We start from the raw sequence: 21,341 nt of genomic DNA, 5'->3' as shown, positions 1-21,341 counted from the left end.
CAGCCTCAGTTTCTTCATCTATAAAATGGGGTTAATAATGACACCTCACAAGGTTGTGAGAATAAAATGAGATTATATGTGTGCATGAAGCATTCTGCAAACCTTATAGCACTATATAACGCTATTATCATTAGAGATGTTTTGTAAATATATGCTCATTTTGTGAATCTTCTCTCTTCGAATTACCTCCTGGGACAGGTTTCAGAAACAAAATGTTGCTCATGAACTTCTCAGTTTAGGGTCCCTTGTCACAAAGGCAGTCTAGCACATAGTCCCTGGCTGAGTTCCTAGTGCAAGAATAAAATACACCCATTGTTTCAGCTTTAGTCAAGTACAAAGAATGCTTGTTTATATAGCAATCAAATATTTATTGAGCACTAGGGAAGAAGAAAGATCAGTGACTTTACAAATTAAGAAATAGTTTTCCAGGCCTAGCTTTACCACTAACTTGAGGTGACCCTGATCAAGTGACTTGGCTTCTCTGAGAATGTCTCCTCTTATAAAATGAGGTGATTTGACTAATGATCTCTAAGACCCCTTCCAGTTCTCAGTGCTATGATCCTTTCAATTCTAAGATCACCTTCAAGTCTAATAGTCTAGGTTGTTGTCAAACACTGTGTTAGCTAAATACTGTAGATTACTACAACAAACTTTGCCCTTACCTCACTATTCTACTACCTTGAATGAGCAAACCACAATTAGGAAGACATATTTCTTACCTTCTTCACAAAATCATATCCTACCACTCCATAGTTTAGCACATCACAACGGCACAAAAAAGGCATTTAATAAATGTTTGTTAAGCATATGAATAAATGACAATGTATTACAATGGCAAAAGTAAAAATAAAAAAAAAAACCAGGGTTTATCTTCAGATTTAAGTGCATATTAAAAGAACTGGTACCCATTCCTGGGATCATGAATGGCAGGTCTAGAATAGGGAACTGCAACCTTTAAGTTGTTTTCTTTTTTTCCTCAGATTTTAAAAAACTAGCCAAAAAGATGACCATTGGAAGAAGCAAAAGGGGAAGGGTAAAATAAAGTGTGAGGACTTGAGTCAGGAAGAGCTGTGACCTTGGGGCAGCTAAGTGGCGCAGTGAGTCAGGAGGATCTGAGTTCAAATCCAGCCTCAGATACTTGACACACTTACTAGCTGTGTGACTTTGGGCAAGTCACTTAAACCCAAATGCCCTGCCTTCCCCCCTCAAAAAAATATATGTGACCCTTGGAAAATCCTTCAACCTCTCTGAACCTAAGACAACTCCCAAAAACTTAGTTACCCAGAAAGAAATCAGTGATACTTCCTCCATGAATATAGGCATAACAACGAGTTGCTCTGTGATTCCATACACCAACCCAGTGACTTCTTGGCCACCCCTCAAGTGTATGTGCCGTCTATCTTCCACTATCAGAATGTAAGCTCCTTGAGGACAGAGGCTAGTCTTGCTTATCCTATTTTTATTGCTAGTGCTTATTACAAAACCTGGCACACGGTAAGCACTTAAATCCTTATCCATCCATCCATCCATCCATTCATTCATCTATCACACATCCATCCATCCTCACCCATCCAGAAGAGAAACTGAGATGGCCTATTAATCCTAGTTAAGTCATTAAATGAAAAAGAAACACTGAACTTTTGAGACCCTATCCCACACTTTTCAGTTATGGTATATGACTGTATAGAAGCATTCACAGTTTTAGTTGTAAGAACCTTAACAAGCTATTTAATTTAATCCCTGGCCTTCAGGGAAGTAAACTATTAGTATGGCCATTTTATCAATGAGGCAACTGACACCTAGAGATTAAGTGACTACTCCAAGGTCACAGCCAGTGAGTGATCTGGAGAGGGAGTGAGGGAATAAACCCTGCCTTCCAATCAAGAGAAATGTACATTTCTATAAATTCTCACTTCCTAAATTTGCATTACATTTTTTTCTGGGCAAACACACAGGCCATCCCGGGGTGGGAGGAGAAAGGGGTATGGAGTATGAAGTTCATACTCGTTGGCTGACAGCTTTAATTTTAAATAACAGTTGATTATCTTGAGGTTTTTTTTAATATTTAAGAGAGACTGTTTAAAACCCACAAAAGAGTATGCAGAGATAAGTAAATCCACACACTTCCTCTAATATCAGCAGCTAACCTCTCTAAAAGCAGAGATCCCCACATAGCTGGAGTGTTGACCTACTGTCTAATAAGTTGCTAAAAATGGGAAGTGATAAAACACCTTCTGGCCTAGAAAACATGACCTAGCTTTGAAATGGGGGAGGGGGAGAGAATGGAAACCAGTCCAAGCCAGAATTTAAAAAAATGGAAAGGACTACGAGAAATGTGGCAGGCCTGGACGCCTCTGGTATTTGCAGGGTGGGGATCAGGGAGGGCTTGGCAGGAGAGGCAATATGCATCTATTCTAAAGGTATCTTCCCTGTCCATACCAATGCATAGCACCGGGCAATCACGCGCAACGTGTCTTCGTGTCTTTGTCCCGCCCAAACCACGGAAGCCCGAGCCCCTGGCCCCCCACCTCCAGACGCCTCCTCCGATGCTTTGCATTTTTCTGGGCTAGGGCGATGGAACCCCGAAGTCCCCAGCCATAGGATAAGGCTCCTAGGGATCGAGGCTGAGCATTGGGAGCGCCCCTCCCCGGTAAAAGGCCGGGAGGAAGGGGAGGGGGCAGTGCACCCCCCACCCGGGCTTCCACCTGCCCAGGGCAGGGCGTTCTCTAGCTCTCCCGCCCCACCTTCCCCCCCCGCCCCCACCCTTTGGTGGGCAGCTGCAGCAGCCACCGCCCCCTCCCCGCGGGTGGCCTTCTCACCTTGCTCCTTTAGGCTGGTGATGAGCTGCAGCTGCTTCTCCTCGTCCGAGCTGTTCATGTCGGCGGCAGGGAGCAGGGGAAGGCAGAGGGGCGAGAAAGGGGGAAAACGAGGGGAGGGGGCTGCCCACGGGGGTAGAAAAAGAAAGATGCCGGTCCCTTGCCGCCCTACTACCCGGAAGTCGGGCTTCCTCCCGCTCCTGCTCCTGCTCCTCCTTCTCCTCCTCCTCCTGGCGCGGAGTGGGCGAGTGAGATCATCCTTACACACCTACTGCCGCAGCAGCCTCCGCCACAGCCACGCCGGCGGTGGCGGTGGCTCTGGTGGTGGAAAGCGCGGCTGCTGGCCTCACCTGCGGCCAGGGCCCGGGGAGTAACAGGAGCGCAAGCTGCAGGGGCGCGAGGTGTCCCCAAGGGACTTAGGGCGTAGCGGCAGCTGTCGCTGTCCAGGACCCCGGGCGGCTTCCCTGCGGCACGCGCCAACCCGCCCTCCTGCAAAGAGAATGGGGGGCGGGGACGACAGGGGACTGCGAGCTGCCCCCCAGCCTCAGGATGTTCGGAGTAGGGAGGGAGGGGGGGTAGATGGCACTTTGCTTTCTTCTCCTCCACACCCCACCCCCCCAACACAAAGACCCTACAGAAAGAGAGAAATCCCCACCCCATTCCCGATCCCTTTACAATTTCTTAGAAAAGCGTGGTATTCGTGTTAACTGTCACCTCCTTGAAAACCCATATGGTTAAGGGTTAGGGAGAAGAAGCAAGACACCCAGAGAGATTTTGTGCTCTGCTGACCAGCGATTTCCCCAAAGAAATGTCCATTTGGCTCTTCCTGAACCAAAATGGGGAATAAACAGGGACACAGATCCAGCGTAGTGAGCTGTGGTTTGCCCACAGGAGAATATCTTGGGCTTTGGTAAGGCAAGACACACCCACCCACTTTCTAGTCTGCATCGGGGAAACTAAAAAGAAATACTAGCGGAAGAGGAATGGGCCAAATTGTCTTGAAGGACAGTCTACAAAACTGATCTGAATATGCATAAATGATCCCTGGTGGTGTTAGAATCGTCACTTGGGTCCTATTGGGTGTTGTGTGACCATTATTTTCCCTTATGAAATAGGGACTGAACCTGTGATTTCCTTGGCATAGGGGGCTCCACAGGTGAGGAAATTCTCTACCAATGCCGGTGGGCATTCCCCGAAAATTAGTCTTAGACAGATGTGAAGAACTGTGGTGTCATACAAATAGAAATGGAGGCCTCTAATTCATACATAAGGATGCCTGCAGGCTGCATATTGGCTTAGTTTTAAAGTGTAATGATATTTATGTTTTATTGTTTATTTAAATATTTCCCAACTTCATTTTAGTCTGGTTCCAGCTGTACTGGGGAGTATTGAGACACATGCTTGACATCTCTGACCTAGAGCACTCTCCCAGGGTCACAGGGGTCACAGGAACAGGATATGTCAGAAATCGTTGCTGGGCTCTGAGGCCATCTGTCTATTCACTACACCATACTGCCTTTCTTTTTCCATGATGGCCTTGGTTAAAATATGCTGGAGGCCCAGGAGGAAGGTAAGGAAAGAAGCATTTATTAAGCCTTTACTACGTGTTGGGCACTGTGGTAAGCACTTTATCCCTTTTGACCTTCGCAACAACCCGTGAGGAAGATGTAATAACTTAATATTTACTGAGTGTTCACTAATTGCTTGACGTTCTCCTGGTTATTATAAGAATTTGGTGTATTCATTACCCCAAGCCCACTAAAGAATCTTCACCATTGTGAGCCAAAGCATTTTTTCCCTCAGCCACAGATGGAAAATACACTTGTCCAAAGCTGCGTCTTTATGGAGGAAATGGGGCAGCGTTAATCAGGTAATATTCTTAGTCCACCTCCTTACAAATAGCTCTGTTCTGGGCACCAGACAAATAAGACATACAGTGTTCTGGTCAGAAGGGATGTCTTAGACTTTAAATTAGTCCCAATTGTGAGAAACGTGGTTTTGGCGATCACTGGACTTCCTAGGCAGGGCCAAAGTCCTGAAGAAGAACCCTGTGATAATCCCTAGGGAAGGCTGTACAGACCACAGGACTCCCAGAGGAAGACCAAGTGGTAACCATCCCTTAATCTGTGGGGATCACAGGGCCTCCTAGGGGTCAGACCCTAAGGAAGACCCAAGTGATGGCCCCTTAGGATGGCAGTAAGATCACAAGGCTCCCGAGACAGGGCCGGAAGTCCCATGTGATGTCCCCTTAAGAAGGCCATGCAGACCACAGGGTTCCCCAAGGGAATCCAGAGTGGTAGCCCTCTTAACACCACAGTGGGGTCACAGGACACCCCAAGACAAGATCCAGGAGTAAGCCTGGTGAGCTTCCGCTGCCTGTTGCTTCCCTTCACTTGACCTTAGGAAAATCCATGTGATTTGCCCATTCACACCCAAAGAATTCAGGACCAGAGTGGGCAGAGGAAGGCATTTTATTACCCTCCCCAGGAGAGTGGGTGTAGTGCTCACGGGAACACTCACACTGATACAGCTGCAGGAACAGGGGTAACCATTCCCTCCACTCCTGCTAGAGTCATGGTTAGTTTACAATCTTTGTTTTTTACATAGTTTTCCTAGGTTATACAGTTTATATAAATAGGATAATACGGATACAGAAGCAAAAGTGAAGTTAATTAGATTTTCCTTGTCTTAGTTTAGGATTAAACTATATTCTTTTACTTCCCCTACTTTCCCTCTTTAACATATGCAAATTAGGCCTGGATTCTTGACCAAGACCAGACCCTAGATAAGCTTGAACTGGTTCAAGTGGGTTTGGCCTCTAATTCCCCAGACTGCCTTCTCAAAAAGCATGCACATGCTTAGAAGCCTCTGACCTCTCACCTGACTGACCTTGAGGCCTGGTCTCTGCTAAAGCTGGGGTGGGGGAGGGCAGGAAAGCACACCTTTAGTTCTGTGGAAACAAAACTCCTCCTCCCATTTCTTACACAACTCAAATATTATTCCATACAGTCTTTACTGATCACCCCTCCTCTAACCTCCTGTGGCCTTTACAGCCTGTCCCAGTCTCATGGCACTTACAAAATGGCACCTCAGACATTATCTTGTCTGGTCCAGCCACTTGAGCAATAATCCCTTGCAGGCCGTTCTTTCAAACTGTCACCTGACCTTTGCTTGAAGATATTCAGTGAAGATGACTCACCACTCCTTCCCAAGGCAACCAGATGCACATTTGAATAGCTCTAAGTGTGAGGGAGGTTTTTGTGAAATCAAGAGTAAATTTGCCTCTTTGTAGCTTTCCTAATTCTGCAGTCCAAGGCCTAAATCTAACCTCTGCTTTACATGACAGCCTTTCCTTCAAGGTAGCTTAAAGAGAGCTCCAGGCTTAGAAGGAAGGGAATAAACATTTAGATAGCGCCTATTAAGGGCCAATCCTTTTACAAATGTCTCATTTGAACCTCGCCACAACCCTGGGAGGTGGATGCTATTATTATCCCTACTTCACAGATGATGAAACTAAAGCTAACAGAAATTAAATAGTTTGCCCAAGGTCACACAACTATCTGTATCTGAGGCCGAATATGAACTCGGATCTTCCTGACTCTAGTTCTGGCATTCTCTCTACTTCACTGCCTAGCTGCCTCCAGATAGATGACCACTTGTAAGATGTTCTAGAGAGAGGGAATTCTTTTTTGTGTATGGGCTATGTGAGATGGCCACTAGCATCCCTTCCAGTTCTCAAATTCTGTGATTCTATGAGTTCAGTCAGGAAGAGAAGTTAAGTTCACTGATTTATAATTCACAGGTTTTACTCTTACATTAGAACAACTGTTGCCCAATCCTATGGCACCTATCTCTCCTTTTCTCATCCATCCCAGCTCCCATTTCTTTTAATGCCTAGATGAACAAGGTTCCCAGCCCATGTTTAATCCTATAGAGTACAAAATGCTTGTCAAAGGGATATGGGGAATATTTAATAAATCTCTGTTATCCTATTGAAATTAACCCAAGTTTTTCTTATGTGTATATGCATGGTAAACTCTAGAATTTATTTCAATTGAAGGTTTCTTGAAAGCCAAGGGTTGTGAAGACCAAAAGAAGTTAGGAATCCTTGACCTAGGATGTATTTATCTGGGCCTAGGTCTTAAAATCATTAAGACTATCTAGGTATTCTCTTCCTATTATCTCTGTACTTAGGTAACAGTTTACTATTAGGCATTTTTGCTTTGCCTTTTTTATTTCAAGGATTGTTCTACTGGATAGAAAAAACCAGATGAAAAATCAGTTAACATCTGTTATTATCATTCTATCTACCCTAAGCAGTAGTATTGTCCTTTCTTTGCTCTTCTTTTCACAAAAATAACCTTTTTAAAATCTATACCCTCTGCTTGTCCTTAGTTTTTCTTATCAGAATCAGTTCCTTTTGCGTACTCCTTACACTATTCTTACAGCACTGTGCCGTGCTTTTGTAATCATCCTTTATCAGTGCTTTCAGTCATGTCCAACTCTTTGTGATCCCCTTTGAGGTTTTCTTGGCAAAGATACTGGAGTGGTTTGCCTTTTCCTTCTCCAACTCATTTTACAGATGAGGCAAACAGGGTTAAGTTACTTGACCAGAGTCACACAGCTCGTAAGTGTCTGAGGTCAGATTTGAACTCAGGAAGATGAGTCTTCTTCACTCCATGCCAGGCACTCATATCTACCACTGTGCCACCTAGCAGCCCTAGATCTTTTGTACCTATCTTTTAAAAATCTAAGTAGTTTGGTGAGTTCCCTGTGCATCCACTTTGGTTTCTTTAGACAGCTTCCTCCTTTGCTTCTCATCAGAAATATTTCTCTTCACGTCCTCATAATTTTATTCTTAAGAACTTCCCACTTATACTTCATTATAATTATGTATGTATATATCATCTAGACTTTAAGATAAATGAAGGCAGGGAACATATGTTATACTTCATGGCTGAGAATATGTTAGCCACATAATAGATGCTCCATAAATATTTTCTGAATAATTGAACTATAACATGTCCTGTACCTTTCCAGTATGATGTGAATTTTGAGTTGGTTTCCTACTACTGTAGATGAATATACCGTCCACTCATACTCCCGCACCTGGTTTTTTGTGAACCTAAAGTCCTGATTTCTGAGATTACACATTAGAGTTATAATAATTATAATTTGGGGCAATTGATCAGAAAATCAAAACTACATAAGTATAATGGAAAAGTACTGGGCTATGAATCAGAAGCTCTGGGTGCTGGCCTGCCTCTGCCATTCACTAACTGTATGACCTTGGATTAATCATTTAATGTTGCTGAACTTCATCTTCTCATCTATAAAATGGAATAATTCTCTTACTACTTACTTCTCAGAATCAATATAAAGACCCAATGACATGATATTATATGTATAATATATATGTATATATATAATTTATGTATGTATGTGCATATTTATATATTGTTTGTAACAGGGTATCAGTGGTTCAAAGGACTCTAGTACATAATATTTTTGAATACAGCTTTAGGACCATAAAACATTATATAAATGTCCATTATAAACACCATGCTTCACTCTACCACTTCATTACCAGCTCATTACTCTGTATGTAGCAGGTGAAGAAAAGTCCATTTCTCAGTGGGACAGATCAGGGAAGGAAGGATCAAAGTGTTCATAGAGGAAATGGCATTGATGCTAGGTGGCTTCAATGGGCTTGAGATTGGAGAAAGGCAGGAGATGAAGAGAACATTCTGGGCATGGGAAACGTGAGCAAAAGCAGAAAAGCATAGGTTGATTTGAGAGAGAAATGTTAATTGGAGGGTAGACAATTTGGCAGGGGAAAGGAAGAAAACATATTTTCACGTTACTTTTGTGTAACATTTGGGAAATTTCAGTTAGCTCAACCTGCTGATTGCTGGAAAAGTCCATGAATACTGACATTCTTCTGTTGATGTAACAGTTGCAAATCATTGGAACATCATGATCTCAGGAGTACTAAAATTACAAATATACCAAAGCACAGTGCATAAGGAGATAGAAGCATTGCCAGAAGTGATGTAGAACAAGAGAAGGAGAAAGACCAAAAGGTATAACTGATGACATGACATGAGACTGACAAAGAAGGTCCACCAAGAATGTTTAGAGAGTGATATCATTAATAGGAAGCCCAAATACTACACTGGTATCCCTACAGTTTTAAAAGAATGAGAAGAAAACCTCCTTTAAGATATTGGGCACATTTTCTATGGTGAATTTATGTGAAAATACAGCCAAGAATAGCTTGAGATGAGAAGGCAAGAGGAGGGGTTGCAATCTGCATAGGAGAGAGAATACCTACATAAAAATTCAATAACCAATCCTCCAAAGTACTGTGTACTTAAGAAAGAAAACTTGGTATAAATTATGGAGAGCGCTGAATCTCAGGCAAAGGAATTTGAGCTTTTTTTGATAGGGAGTCATTGGAAATTTTTAAACAAAGAAGTAACATGGTGGCCCAATGTATAAGGATGATTAGTTTAGCAAGGGTCTAAAAGACAGATAAGGAAAGGGATAAAATAGAGGCACAAAGACCTGTTTGGACACTATTGCCATCTTCTATTTGAATAGTAATGAGGACTTGGATTTCAGTGGTAGCGATGGAAATAGTAGGGAAGAGATGCTAGAGATACTTCAGAGGCAAAATTGATAGTAACCATTGGGATTTGAAAAATGTGTGAAAGGAAGGAGTAAAAAAGAAAATCAAGTTTTCAAATGACTAGAAAAAGCATGTATTAGAATTAGACACTGTGTTCCAGCAATGTCACACTAGGGATATTAAAAAGAAAAACAAAGACAGTTCCTTACTCTCAAGTAGCTTACTTTCTAATGAGGCAGACAATGCATATAGGAGGGTAGTGGCTAGGGAGCAGGAGTGTGCTGAGCTGGCTCATTAAACTAGTGGGTTTATCATTTTAGTGTGTGTTTTACCTTGCCTTTCCAAAATGTAAATTCTTACATGGCTTTCCCTTCTACACACCAGAGACTCTAGTCAAAATGAACCTACTCTCTAATCTGCAAACACGACTTCCTTGCACTTTTCCCCCATCTATGCCTTGGCTCATGCCATTCCCTATGCCTGGAATGATTTCCCTCCCCATCTCTGCCTATTGAATTCTCACCTATGCTTTCTTTTCTGAAAAGTTTTACCTTCAGGCCTCAGCAGTAACATAAACTACCATCTTATACCCCTAAGCTCTTCACTTTCTTGACCAAGTCTTCATCATCCCTAGTAATGCTCTCTACATTGTTGTGGTTTTTCCCCTAGATTCCTTCTGCTAGCATCTTTTGTTCCCCATATGAATCACCAAAATTGAGGAATGGTTTTTGGGCTTGAAAAGTCTCAGGAGGCTTTCCATCATAGTCATTCTATAATGCATGACTGTCTAGGTTCTTAAATATCATGCCAATGGAGTTCTACCAGTCTGGAAAAATTTCAAGTATGGGAACTAGTGTTGGCTAGAATATCCACATAAGGATAAGCCCAGTTTTAGAGTCTTATCACCAAACTGACCACAGGAAGATGAAATTTTAGGAATAGCTAACAACTCTTAAAAACCATCTTCTACCTCTTAGACAGATTGACAGCTTCATTGGTGAGGTGGTGCTCAGATGTCCAACATCATAGTTTCTTGAAATATCAAAGTAAATCTCTATAAATATGTCTTATTCATGGGCAGCTAGGCAGGTGCAGTGGATAGAACACCAGGTTTGGATTCAGGAAACCTCATCCTCCTGAGTTCAAATTCAGCATCAGACACTTATTAGTTGTATGACCCTGGGCAAGTCACTTAACCCTGTTTGCCTCACTTTGCTCATATATAAAATGATCTGGAGAAGGAAATGGCAAACCATTCCAGTATCTTCACGAAGAAAACCCCAAATGGGGTCACAAAGAATTGAAAAATGACTAAACAACAACACCAAAAAGATACTGGACTAAATGACTTTTAAGGGTCCTTCCAATTCTAAATCTGAAGAGTGGCCTCAAATACTCTGAATCTGTAAGAATCTATGGCACACCAGAGAAGAGATAGGAAAATGGTTCTCCTTTTATTTGGAGAAGTGAGAGATTTCTCGTATACCGTGATATTGCATATTGTAATAGTGTATATAGAAGCAACTTGGTGGCTCAGTGACCTGTAGTCAGGAAGATCTGACTTCAAATCCAGTCTCAGACACTTAGCAGTTCTGTGGCCCTGGATAACTCATTTCACCTCGGTCTACCTCAGTTTCCCCGTCTTCCAAAAGGGCATAATAATTGCACCTAACTCCAAGGGTTGTTGTAATGATTAAATGAGGTAATATTTGTAAAGTACTTAGCATAGCACATAGTAGATGCTTCAGTTTTTGTTTCCTTCCTTTCTTCCACATGATGTCAGTCACAGTTGACATGTTAGTTACTTTTGCTGAAATGCTTTTTTAAAAAAATCTTTTTTGGTCATTGTTTTACAAGGAATGGCTTGCCAGTGGAGGGGAGGGGAGATAAATTTGGAAATGAAGTTTATATAAAAACAAAAAGATAAAAAGGATGAAAAATAAACAAACAAACAAAGAATATGTTACCTTTCCTAAGAGCAAGCGTGGAAAGGGAGGGACAGCATGAGGATGATGGCTGCCTGTAGCCTGGCAGAAGATTGAGGTATGAGAGTGTGGGACCCACATATCATAGCTCAGGGTCAGGGATGCAGGGATGCTTGAAGCACAATTTGCCTTATATAAAGTCTGGTCCAGAGACACATTTCATTTCAGTACAATTCAACTTGATTCAACAACCATTCAATAAATGCTTATCATCAGAAGGCATTGGGTTATGTAATTAAAATACAGCATGGTTTCTACTCTCAAAAAACTTATTATCTGTGGATCAGGACATATAACAGTAACTATCAAACAAGGAAAAGTAAGAGAAATATAAAAGAGGGATCCAACAAAGTGCTGTAAGAAATTTGAGAAATGATTCACCTTGGAAAAGTAACAGCCATAACAATAGTAGATCGATTGATTGAATGGTTAACTCTTTAGTTTTGCAAAACGCTTGGCTTATGTTGTCTCGTTTTAAGGGCAAAGCTTAATGAATTAGCTGGCATATGAATTTACCCTTAAAGGAAGGGAGTAATTTCAATATATAGAGGTTAGGTGGAGGTTGTTTTAGGCATAAGGCATGGCAGCATCAAAGGGGTGGAAATGAGAGAGAGAGAGAGAGAGAGAGAGAGAGAGAGAGAGAGAGGAGAAAAAGAGAGGGGTGAAGAATAGTACAGTCTGGTTGGAACAAAGGATTTACGAAGAAGATATCTTATATCAAATAATATATGATAATGTTGAAACAAGATTTCTTGAGGGCCTTGAATGTCAGACAAGAGTTTATTCATATATTGATGAAAAAAACCCACTAGTTTATGAGAAGAACAATATGATTATAGCAGCATATTAGGAAGATTATTTAGGAAGTAGAGTGAAGACGGGATAGACCAGAAGCAGGAAGGCCTATTAGGAAGCTATTATAATAGCTTAGGTGAGAAGCAAGTACAGCCTGAACTAGGGTAGTTTCAGTGGAAATGGAGAAGAAAGAATATTGTGTTAGAGTCAGAAAACCAGGTTCATATCCAGGCTGCTATCTACTACTTATATGACCCCGAGAAAGTAATTTTGCCTCTTTGAGCCCTAGATTTTTCATCTGTAAAATCAGGGGAATGGATAGGATAATCTAAAGGTTTCATTCTAGCTCTAAATCTAAACAAAGATGTGGATGTATTAGATATTATGGAAGTAGAAATGAAAGAATTTGGCAATTGATTGGATTGTGAGGTGAGAGAGGAGAAATTAAAGATGACTGCATTGCTATGAACCTAGAAAAGTAGTAGGTGCCTAATGCTATTCAATCAACATGTATTTATTAAACACCTACTATGTGTGAAGCATTGTCCTACGTGCTAAGGATAAAAGGCAAAAATGAAACAGTTCCTACCCTTAAGAAGCTTAAATTCTATTTGGAGATAACATATACCTATGTAAGTAAAAACAAAATGAATACTTAAACACGAGATAATTTGGAAGAGAAACAGCTGGGGGCATCAGGAAAAGCCATCAATAGAAACAGAAAAGTTAGGGAGAGGGCCAATTTAGGGAGAAAGATAGTGAGTTCAGTTTTAGTCATGTTGAGGTCCCAGTAAAATATCTACATGGGAATATCTAGTAAACAGTTGGAAATACAAAATTAGAGCTCTGTTGAGAGGTTGGAGTCAGAGATAATTTGAGAGTCATTGGCATGGAGGTGATCACTGAACCCATGATAATTTGTAGTAATAGGTGAAATGACTAAGGGAGAGAAGAAAGGAGGTCCAAGGACAAAACTTTGGGGAATATCTTCATTGCAGGAAGAGGGAAGGAATAAGCTGCCATCAAAGGAGAGAGAGAAAGAGCAGTTAGAGGGACAAGAGAATCATTAGAAAGTAGTCATCCAGAAGCTAAGGGAAACTATTGAAATCAAGGAGTCTATAGTGTTAAACATGGTGGAGAGGCCAAGAGGGGGTGGGGAGAGACCACTGGACTTTACCATTAGGCAGTCATTAATGACTAAAGGGGGAGCTATTTAAATAGAGTAACTTGGACAGAAGCCCTATTGCAAGGAGCTACAGAGTAAATGGATAGCAAAGAAGTAGAAAAAAAACACATATAGACAATTCTTTCTAGAGCTGAGCACCAAAATGAAAGAGATATAAAGCAAAATGTCAAAGAAGTTGTAGAGTGAACAGGAAGTATTTTAAGGATAAGATAGGGTGTCAAACATATTGTAAGCAAAGGAGAAAGACTCAGTAGAAAGTAAAATATCAAAGACACATGACTGATGGAATAAAGTCATAAAGGAGATAGAAGGGGCTGGGATCAAAGGCATAGGTGGATAAACAATCCCTTCCACCTCTTTTTAATACAAGTACATCATAGGAAGGTTATTTCCAGGGCTAGCCTTACAGATCTTACCTGTAAGTGAAATAAAGTAGATTCATAAAGTGTTAATGTGTAAGCGACCAATTAGTCCAATACACACATTTATAAATGAGGAAACTGATAAATGAATGAATGAAAAAAATTGTAACTGTCTTGTATATTAGTTCTACGAAGTAGTCACTTTGAGTCTCATATGTATTGAGCAGACAGCACCTACTACTAGTATGAGTTTCTTAAATGGTGTAAGTCTGATGGGAAAAATGATTATATCCCTCATTAGTAACCTCAAGTGAAACTTTTCTTCCAGGGAAGATTTAATCACATGGGTGATTAAATGGGTGGTATAAATGATTTAATGGGTGGTATAAGGGCTCCTGTGCGAAGGTGAGTCTCCCAAGAGGAGGGAAGTGATAGCTTCCATGTTTATATGGGACTCTTGTGAGTCCTTAGGAAGCAGTATACCTTGGTCAGCAGTTACTAGATCACTTGAGCTAGGAGTCTGATCAAAGGTTACACTTACCTAGGCCAGTTTTGTCCATGTGGTGAGATTATAAAACTGGGCACAGCATGAAGTTTCAAACATAAAAGAGAAGAGACCCATTGGTACCCACATTATAAAAGTTCTCCCTGCCATTGTGGATTCTAGACTTAGAAGAGTCATGTTGCAGCTGTATGGACATTGCCTGGAGAATTTTACCTATAAGTGGGTGTTGTAGGGACAGATGGAAGCTAAGCAGTTTCAAATTCTCAGCAAGTGATGAGAACAGATTGTAACCAACCAGGTTAGGGAGAAGACAATGTATAGAAGCTGAGGCAGCTGGTAGAATGGAGACAAGAGTTTGAGCCACCCAAAGTTTGGAATTAACATGAGCAGAATCTAACCACAGGCTGCAATGAGCCAAATTCTTCTGGCAAGATGAAATGACTCCCAGTCTCTGAATATATCATGCAAAGGCTTGATTGGACTTCTGGGAGCCAAAATGGCAAAGTAAGCAGTAAATTGCTGTAACTTTCCCATATTCACCTCCAAACAACCATAAAATGGTGCCTCAAAGCAAAACCTGGACCAGCAGAACTAGAAAAAAGAAAGGGTGAAACAATCTTTGAGCCCAAGAAACTTGGAAGATCAGCAAGAAAGTTCTGTCTCAGGTAAAAGGGGAACACAGTCCAGGACAGGAAGCATCCTAACAAGCTAACTGCAAGCCCCACCTCAGTAAACCAGCTGGGGATCCTGAGACCCAATGTGGTGGACTAGGCAAACGCCAACACCAGGACTCCACACATGCCTCAGCATAGCCAGGGCAAAGGGCAGACTCAAGCTTCAAGAAATGCCATGTGCTTCAGTGTAGCCCTGGGCAAATAGGCAATCTCCACCATCCAGACCTCTACCTGCTTCAGCATAGCCCAAGGCATACAGGTAGACACCAATTCCTTGGGTACCTAAGCAAACAGGCAGCCACCAGGCTAGCGCAGCTCACCCCCACCCCACCCCACATGCTTCAGCATAGTCCTGGAGAAACACACTACCACCAGAAGCCCAGATGGCCACATGCTTCAGTGTAGCCAGGGAAATGCAGAAACAGCTCACAGGCCTCCGCACATGCAAAACACCAGCACTGGGGTCCCAGCTCAGCACCAAGTAAGCTGCCAGACCCATATGGCCTCCAGCAACATCAGCTACATTTCCCCCCCCCCCCACTTCACCCTCTCCTACAGCATCCAGCAGGAGAGTCCCCCATGGGCCTCAGGGAAACATCAGTGCAGCACCAGGTAAATAGCCAGGGCCTGCAACCCCTAACATAAGAAACCTGAGACAGTGTCCCTTCCACCCCATACCAGAGCTTGAATTTTTAAAAAAGGAAAAAGGCCAAAAAAGATGAGCAAAAACAACAACAAAAATAGAATCTGGCCATAGAAAATTATTATGGTGACAGGGAAGATCAAACCACAAACTCAGAGGAGGACAACAATGTCAAAATGCCCATGGGCAAAGCCCCAAAGAAAAATGGGAAGTGGTCTTAAGCCCAGAAAGAACTCATGGAAGAGCTCAAAAAGGAGCTTAAAAATTATATGAGAGGTAGAAGAAAAGTTAGGGAAAGAAATGAGAGTGATGCAAGAGAATTATGAAAAAAAGAGTCAATAACTTTGGAAAAAGAAAACAACTACTTAAAAAGTAGAATCAGCCAAATGGAAAAGGAGATACAAAAAGCCACTGAAGAAAACAACTCCTTAAAAAATACAATTGGCCAAATGGAAAAGGAAGTACAAAAGCTAAATGAGGAAAACAACTCTTTAAATGTTAGAATTGGGCAAATGGAAGCTATTGATTCTATGAGACATCAAGAATCAGTCAAACAAATTCAAAAGAATGAAAAAATAGAAGAAAATATAAAATACCTTGTGGGAAAATAAGCTGGAAAAATGAGCTGGAAAATGATCTGGAAAATAGATCCAGGAGAGACAGTGTCAGAATCATTGGACTACCTGAAAGTCACAATCAAAAGGAGGACCTGGACAGCAACTTTCAAGAAATTATCGAGGAAAACCACCCCAATATTATGGAACCAGAGGGCAAACTAGGCATTGAAAGAATCCACCAATCACCTCAGGAAAGAGATCCCAAAATAAAAACTCCAAGGAACATTATAGCCAAATTACAGAACTACTAGATCAAGCAAAAAATACTGCAAGTGGCCAGAAAGAAACAATTCAAATATTTGGGAGCCACAATCAGGATTACACAGGACTTAGCAGCTGCAACATTAAAGGATAAGAGGTCATGAAACATGATATTCTGGAAGGTAAAGGAGCTAGGACTACAACCAAGAATCACCTACCTGGCAAAATTAAGCACAATACTTCAAGAGAAAAAACACGGTCTTTCAATTAAATACAAGAATTTCAAGTTTTCATAAGGAGAAGACTAGAACTGAATACAAAATTTCATCTCCAATATCAAGACCCAAGAGAAGCCTAAAAAGTGAAAAGAATACATATCCATACATGGGAAGATGATACTTGTAATTCTTAAAAATTGCACCACTAATAGCATAGCTAGATGGAATATATATAGACAGAGGGTATGGGTATAAGGTGAATTTGAGGGAATGGCATAAAAAATAATTAACAGTTGAGAAAGAGGAGTACACTAGGTGCAGAAGGAAAGGAGAGGTAGAATTGAGTAATTTATTTCACATGAAAAGGTACAAAAAACCTATTACAGTGGAAGGAAAAATGGGAGGGTGGGCGATGGGCATTGCTTGAGCCTTACTCATATCAGTATTGGCTCAAAGATGAAATAGTATGCACAATCGGTAGAATATAGAAATCTATCTTACCCAACAGGAAAGTAGGAGGGGAAGAGATTAAATAAGGGGGAGGGGGGACTGACAGAAGAGAGGGAAGACTGGGGGAGGCAGTAGATAGAAGAAAACACTGGTGAAAAGGAAAAGGGTAAAAAGAGAGAGGGGATGAATAGGAGGAAAATTAGGATGGAAGGAAACACACAGTTACTAATCATAACTGTGGATTAAATGGAAGTGGATAGCAGAGTGGTTCAAAAACCAGAATCCTACAATATGTTGTTTACAAGAAACACACTTGAAGCAGAGACACACACACAGAGTTAAGGCAAGGGGCTGGAGCAGAATCTATTATGCTTCAGCTGAAGCAAAAACAAAGCAGGGGTAGTAGTCCCAATCTTAGACAAAGTAAAAGCAAAAATAGATCTAATTAAAAGAGCTAAAGAAGGACACTACATCTTGCTAAAAGGTACCATAGAAAATGAAGCAATATCAATATTAAACATTTATGTACCTAGTGATATAGCATCCAAATTATTAAAGGAGAAGGAATGAGTTACAGGTTCATGATCAAACAAGAGATAGAGAGCATTGCAAAATATAAAATAGATAATTTTGATTATATTAAATTAAAAAAAAACTTTTGCACAAACAAAACCAATGCAATCAAGATTAGAAGGAAAGCAGAAAGCTGGAAAACAATCTTTACAGCAATTGTCTCTGATAAAAGCCTCATTTCTCAAATATATAGAGAACTGAGTCAAGTTTATAAGAATACAAGCCATTCCATAATTGATAAATTGTGAAAGGATATGAACAGGCAGCTATCTATAGACATATGAAGAAGTGCTCTAAACAACTTTTGATTAGAGAAATGTAAATTAAAAAAGCTCTGAGGTGCTACCTCACACATATCACATTGGCTAATATGACAAAAAAGAAAAATGATAAATGTTGGGACACTAATGCACTGTTGGTGGAGTTGTGAACTGATCCAACCATTCTAGAGAGCAATTTGGAACTATGCCCAAAGGGCTATAAAAATGTGCATACTTCTTGATCTAGCAATATCACTACCAGGTCTGTATCCCAAAGAGATCCAAAAAAGGGGGGAAAGGCTTATCTATAGGTTCAAAAATATTTATAGTAGCACTTTTTGTGGTAGCAAAGAATTGGAAGTTTAGGGGAAACCCATCAATTGGGGAATGGCTGAACAAACTGTGGTATATGAATGTAATGGAATACTATTGTGCAATAAGAAATGATGAACAGGGAGATTTCAGAAAAACCTGAAAAGACTTGTACAAATGGATGCAAAAAAGAGCAGAACCAGGAGTATGTTGTACACAGTATCAGCAGCATTGTGTGATGATCAACTATAAATGACTCAGCAAAGCAATGATCCAAGGCAAGTACAAAGGACTCCGGAAGGAAAATGCTATCCATATCTAGATAAAGAACTGATGGACTCTGAACACAGATCAAAGTACTTTCTTTACTTACTTTATTCTTTTTCATTTTTTTCCTTTTGATCTGTTTCTTCTTTCACAACTGTGACTAATTTGGAAATGTTTTACATGATAGTACATATATAACCTACATCAAATTGCCTACCATTTTAAGAAGAGGAGAAGGGAAGGAGGAAGAAAAATTTGGAACTTGAAATCTTGTAAAAATGAATGCCCAAAATTATCTTGACATATAATTAAGAAAATAAAATACTATGGGGGAAAAAGAAAAAAAGGAAAAATCAGCAAAACCATTCAATAAATTGAAAAACATCTGCAAATACAAAAAATTATGAAAATATCGTTCCTTCTGTGGTGAGGAGGTAAGTAGATGCCTCATGTCCCAGCTATATTTATTTCTCCTCTTGTTGTGTTTGTCCTTCGTTTTTGAAGAGGGCCATGGCATCAGGGAAATGATGACATGACTTGCAGTTGACTTTGATTTGAGTAAGGGAGGGCTGTGCAAGGTCACCAGCCTCACTTTTTCCTCCAGAGCCATCTGGAACCAGTGACCAGATATTCTCCTGTCAGATATTTCTCCTGTTAACGCTTCAGGGATTAGGGCACAGTGAAGTATCTTGAGTTGGAGGATTAATGCTTGTGATTATATAAATGGGTAAATGAAAATTAATATTGAGACTCATTTATAATTCCATTTAACCATGTTTATATTTCTTTGATTAAATATTTATTCTAAATATACACAGATGCTTGAATTATTAGGAAATTAAGAAATTAAAGGAAGAGTATGAAGGGGAGAAATTTTTTCTAGAGTAGGATGGAAATGGGCCATGATATTTGATTGGACATATCTACCACTAGACTACCAAGAAAAAAGTAATATTACCCACGAAGGAGTGGACCTAAGGGGAGGGAGGCAGCTGGCTCTCTTAGAGCCAAAGAGAACTGGCAGTTACCAAGAATATATTCTAGAGTTGTTTTGCCTGCATGATTGGTGGGTACGAATGCCTGATGGACAATGTCTAGCCTTACTAATGTACAGGATCGTTGCACTAGTCATAGTGCACCTTAGCAGCTACAATGTTTTTTACTTCCTTTCTGTGGGTTGAAATAAGGGCTGTCTTGAATCCAATATATATTGTCCTCTTGAGTGCTTTCTTGGGAGGTGGGAATATTAAGCCTACATTTATGGAGAACTAGATATGAACTGTATTCTGATAGTCTCAGGGGAAAGCCTGGATGGGGGCATGAGCCAGTGAATAATTCATGAACAAAGCATGAGATTAAACCTGGTCTTTGTGGACCTAGAAGGTGGGGTGCTATCATAGGTTATGTAACTATTCAGGACCTAGTAATTATTTAGATAGTAATTACAAAACTGAGTCGAAATCTTATTTGCGCGATTATAGTTCACTTCCAAGCAGATCTTAAAAAAAAAAAAACGAAGTGTGAATGCATTGTAAGCCTAAAATTTCTACGTATGTGTGGGTTATCATTATGGATTACATTAAATGGGGTTGATAAAAGCTATGAACATTCTGATAAAAAGCATAGGAAAGGAAGTATCCCTTTCTGTTCTCTTTTTTCTTTTTTCATATTCTGAACGCAATCACTAGGCAATTACATAGTCTGCCTTCAGAAACATGGACTGAGATTTGCAAAGTTCTCTCAAGTTTTATAAACAATGATGACATTTTATGAATAATATAATAATGGTGTTGACTGAAATTTAAATATAACTTTAATATTTGCAAAGTATTTTAAGTGCTTTCCCCTTTGAGCTCTACTTCTGGCTTTCTTGACTTTTTCCACCATGCCACAGAAGGTCCCTCATCATGGCAATTCACTCTGCCCCTTTTGCCCCTTCCTTCAATTGCTCCATTTCTCCAACAATCTCTATTTTTAGGAAAGTATCCAGTCCAACTATGTCTTCATTCCATTTCTGACTCTCTGAACTTCCTCCATCATCCCTCCAAAATGGTATTTTCTTCTCCCATCCCCTGCTTTTCAGCTTCCTTTTATGTGTTGCCTTCCCCATTAGAAGGTAAGCTCCATGAAGGCAGGGACAGTCTTTGTTTTTGCTTGTATTTGTATCCCCAGTGCTTAACATAGTGCCTAGGTGATAGTAAGTGCTTAGTTAATGCTCATTGACTTATTGACCTTAAGTAGTTTATTCCATTTAATCCTCACAACAATTGTGTATTACAAGTAGCTACTATCATCTCCATTTTACAAAGGAGAAAACCAAGATTCAGAGAGACATAGAGCAAAGTGTTGGAGGCAGGATTTGAATAGGATCAAGGCCTCCTGGCTGCTAGCATGAGACCTCTATCATAGGCTTGTAGAATTGGAAAGAGATGTTAGTGATCATCTAGACCAGCTCATTCATTTGACAGAGGGGGAGACTGAGGTAAAGCGACTTGCCCATAGTTACAGAAGTAGTAAAAAGAGGAGCTTGGATTTGAACCTCTGACTTCAAACCCAGCTCTTCCATAAAATCATGCCAAAGATTAGACCTGTCACCACTTTAGCCTGTTATCTAAACAATATAGAAAAGAAATGCACATTTTCAACAATGGAATATGGTAAGCCATGCTAAGTGTACTAGTGGTTCACTTCAGAGTTAATCTATGTAGATAATGTTAATAACTAGTTTTCTCACTACCTTTATTAAAAAGGATAAACTCTCCCATGATAAGTCCCAAATTTTCTTGGCTCATAAAATTCCATTGTTATTTGTCTGTTTGATTTTCTGACTGATTGAGAATGCCATA

At 40.5% G+C, this 21,341-nt stretch overlaps 1 protein-coding gene across 1 annotated transcript in view; it reads right to left on the bottom strand.

The window, feature by feature from the left end:
- Positions 1 to 3,331, bottom strand: part of SHTN1 (shootin 1) — a 118,112-nt gene extending 114,781 nt beyond the window's left edge. The window contains exon 1 of the mRNA XM_036735333.1: positions 2,820 to 3,331. Within this exon, the coding sequence (XP_036591228.1) occupies positions 2,820 to 2,877 (58 nt within the window). The 5' untranslated portion in view covers positions 2,878 to 3,331. The remainder of the gene's footprint in view (positions 1 to 2,819) is intronic.
- Positions 3,332 to 21,341: the final 18,010 nt, after the last annotated feature.

This window comes from Trichosurus vulpecula, chromosome 8, assembly GCF_011100635.1.
Source record: "Trichosurus vulpecula isolate mTriVul1 chromosome 8, mTriVul1.pri, whole genome shotgun sequence".
NCBI lineage: Eukaryota > Metazoa > Chordata > Mammalia > Diprotodontia > Phalangeridae > Trichosurus > Trichosurus vulpecula.
Note: the sequence above shows the minus strand (reverse complement) of the source record. Positions and strands in the feature narration are given on the sequence as shown.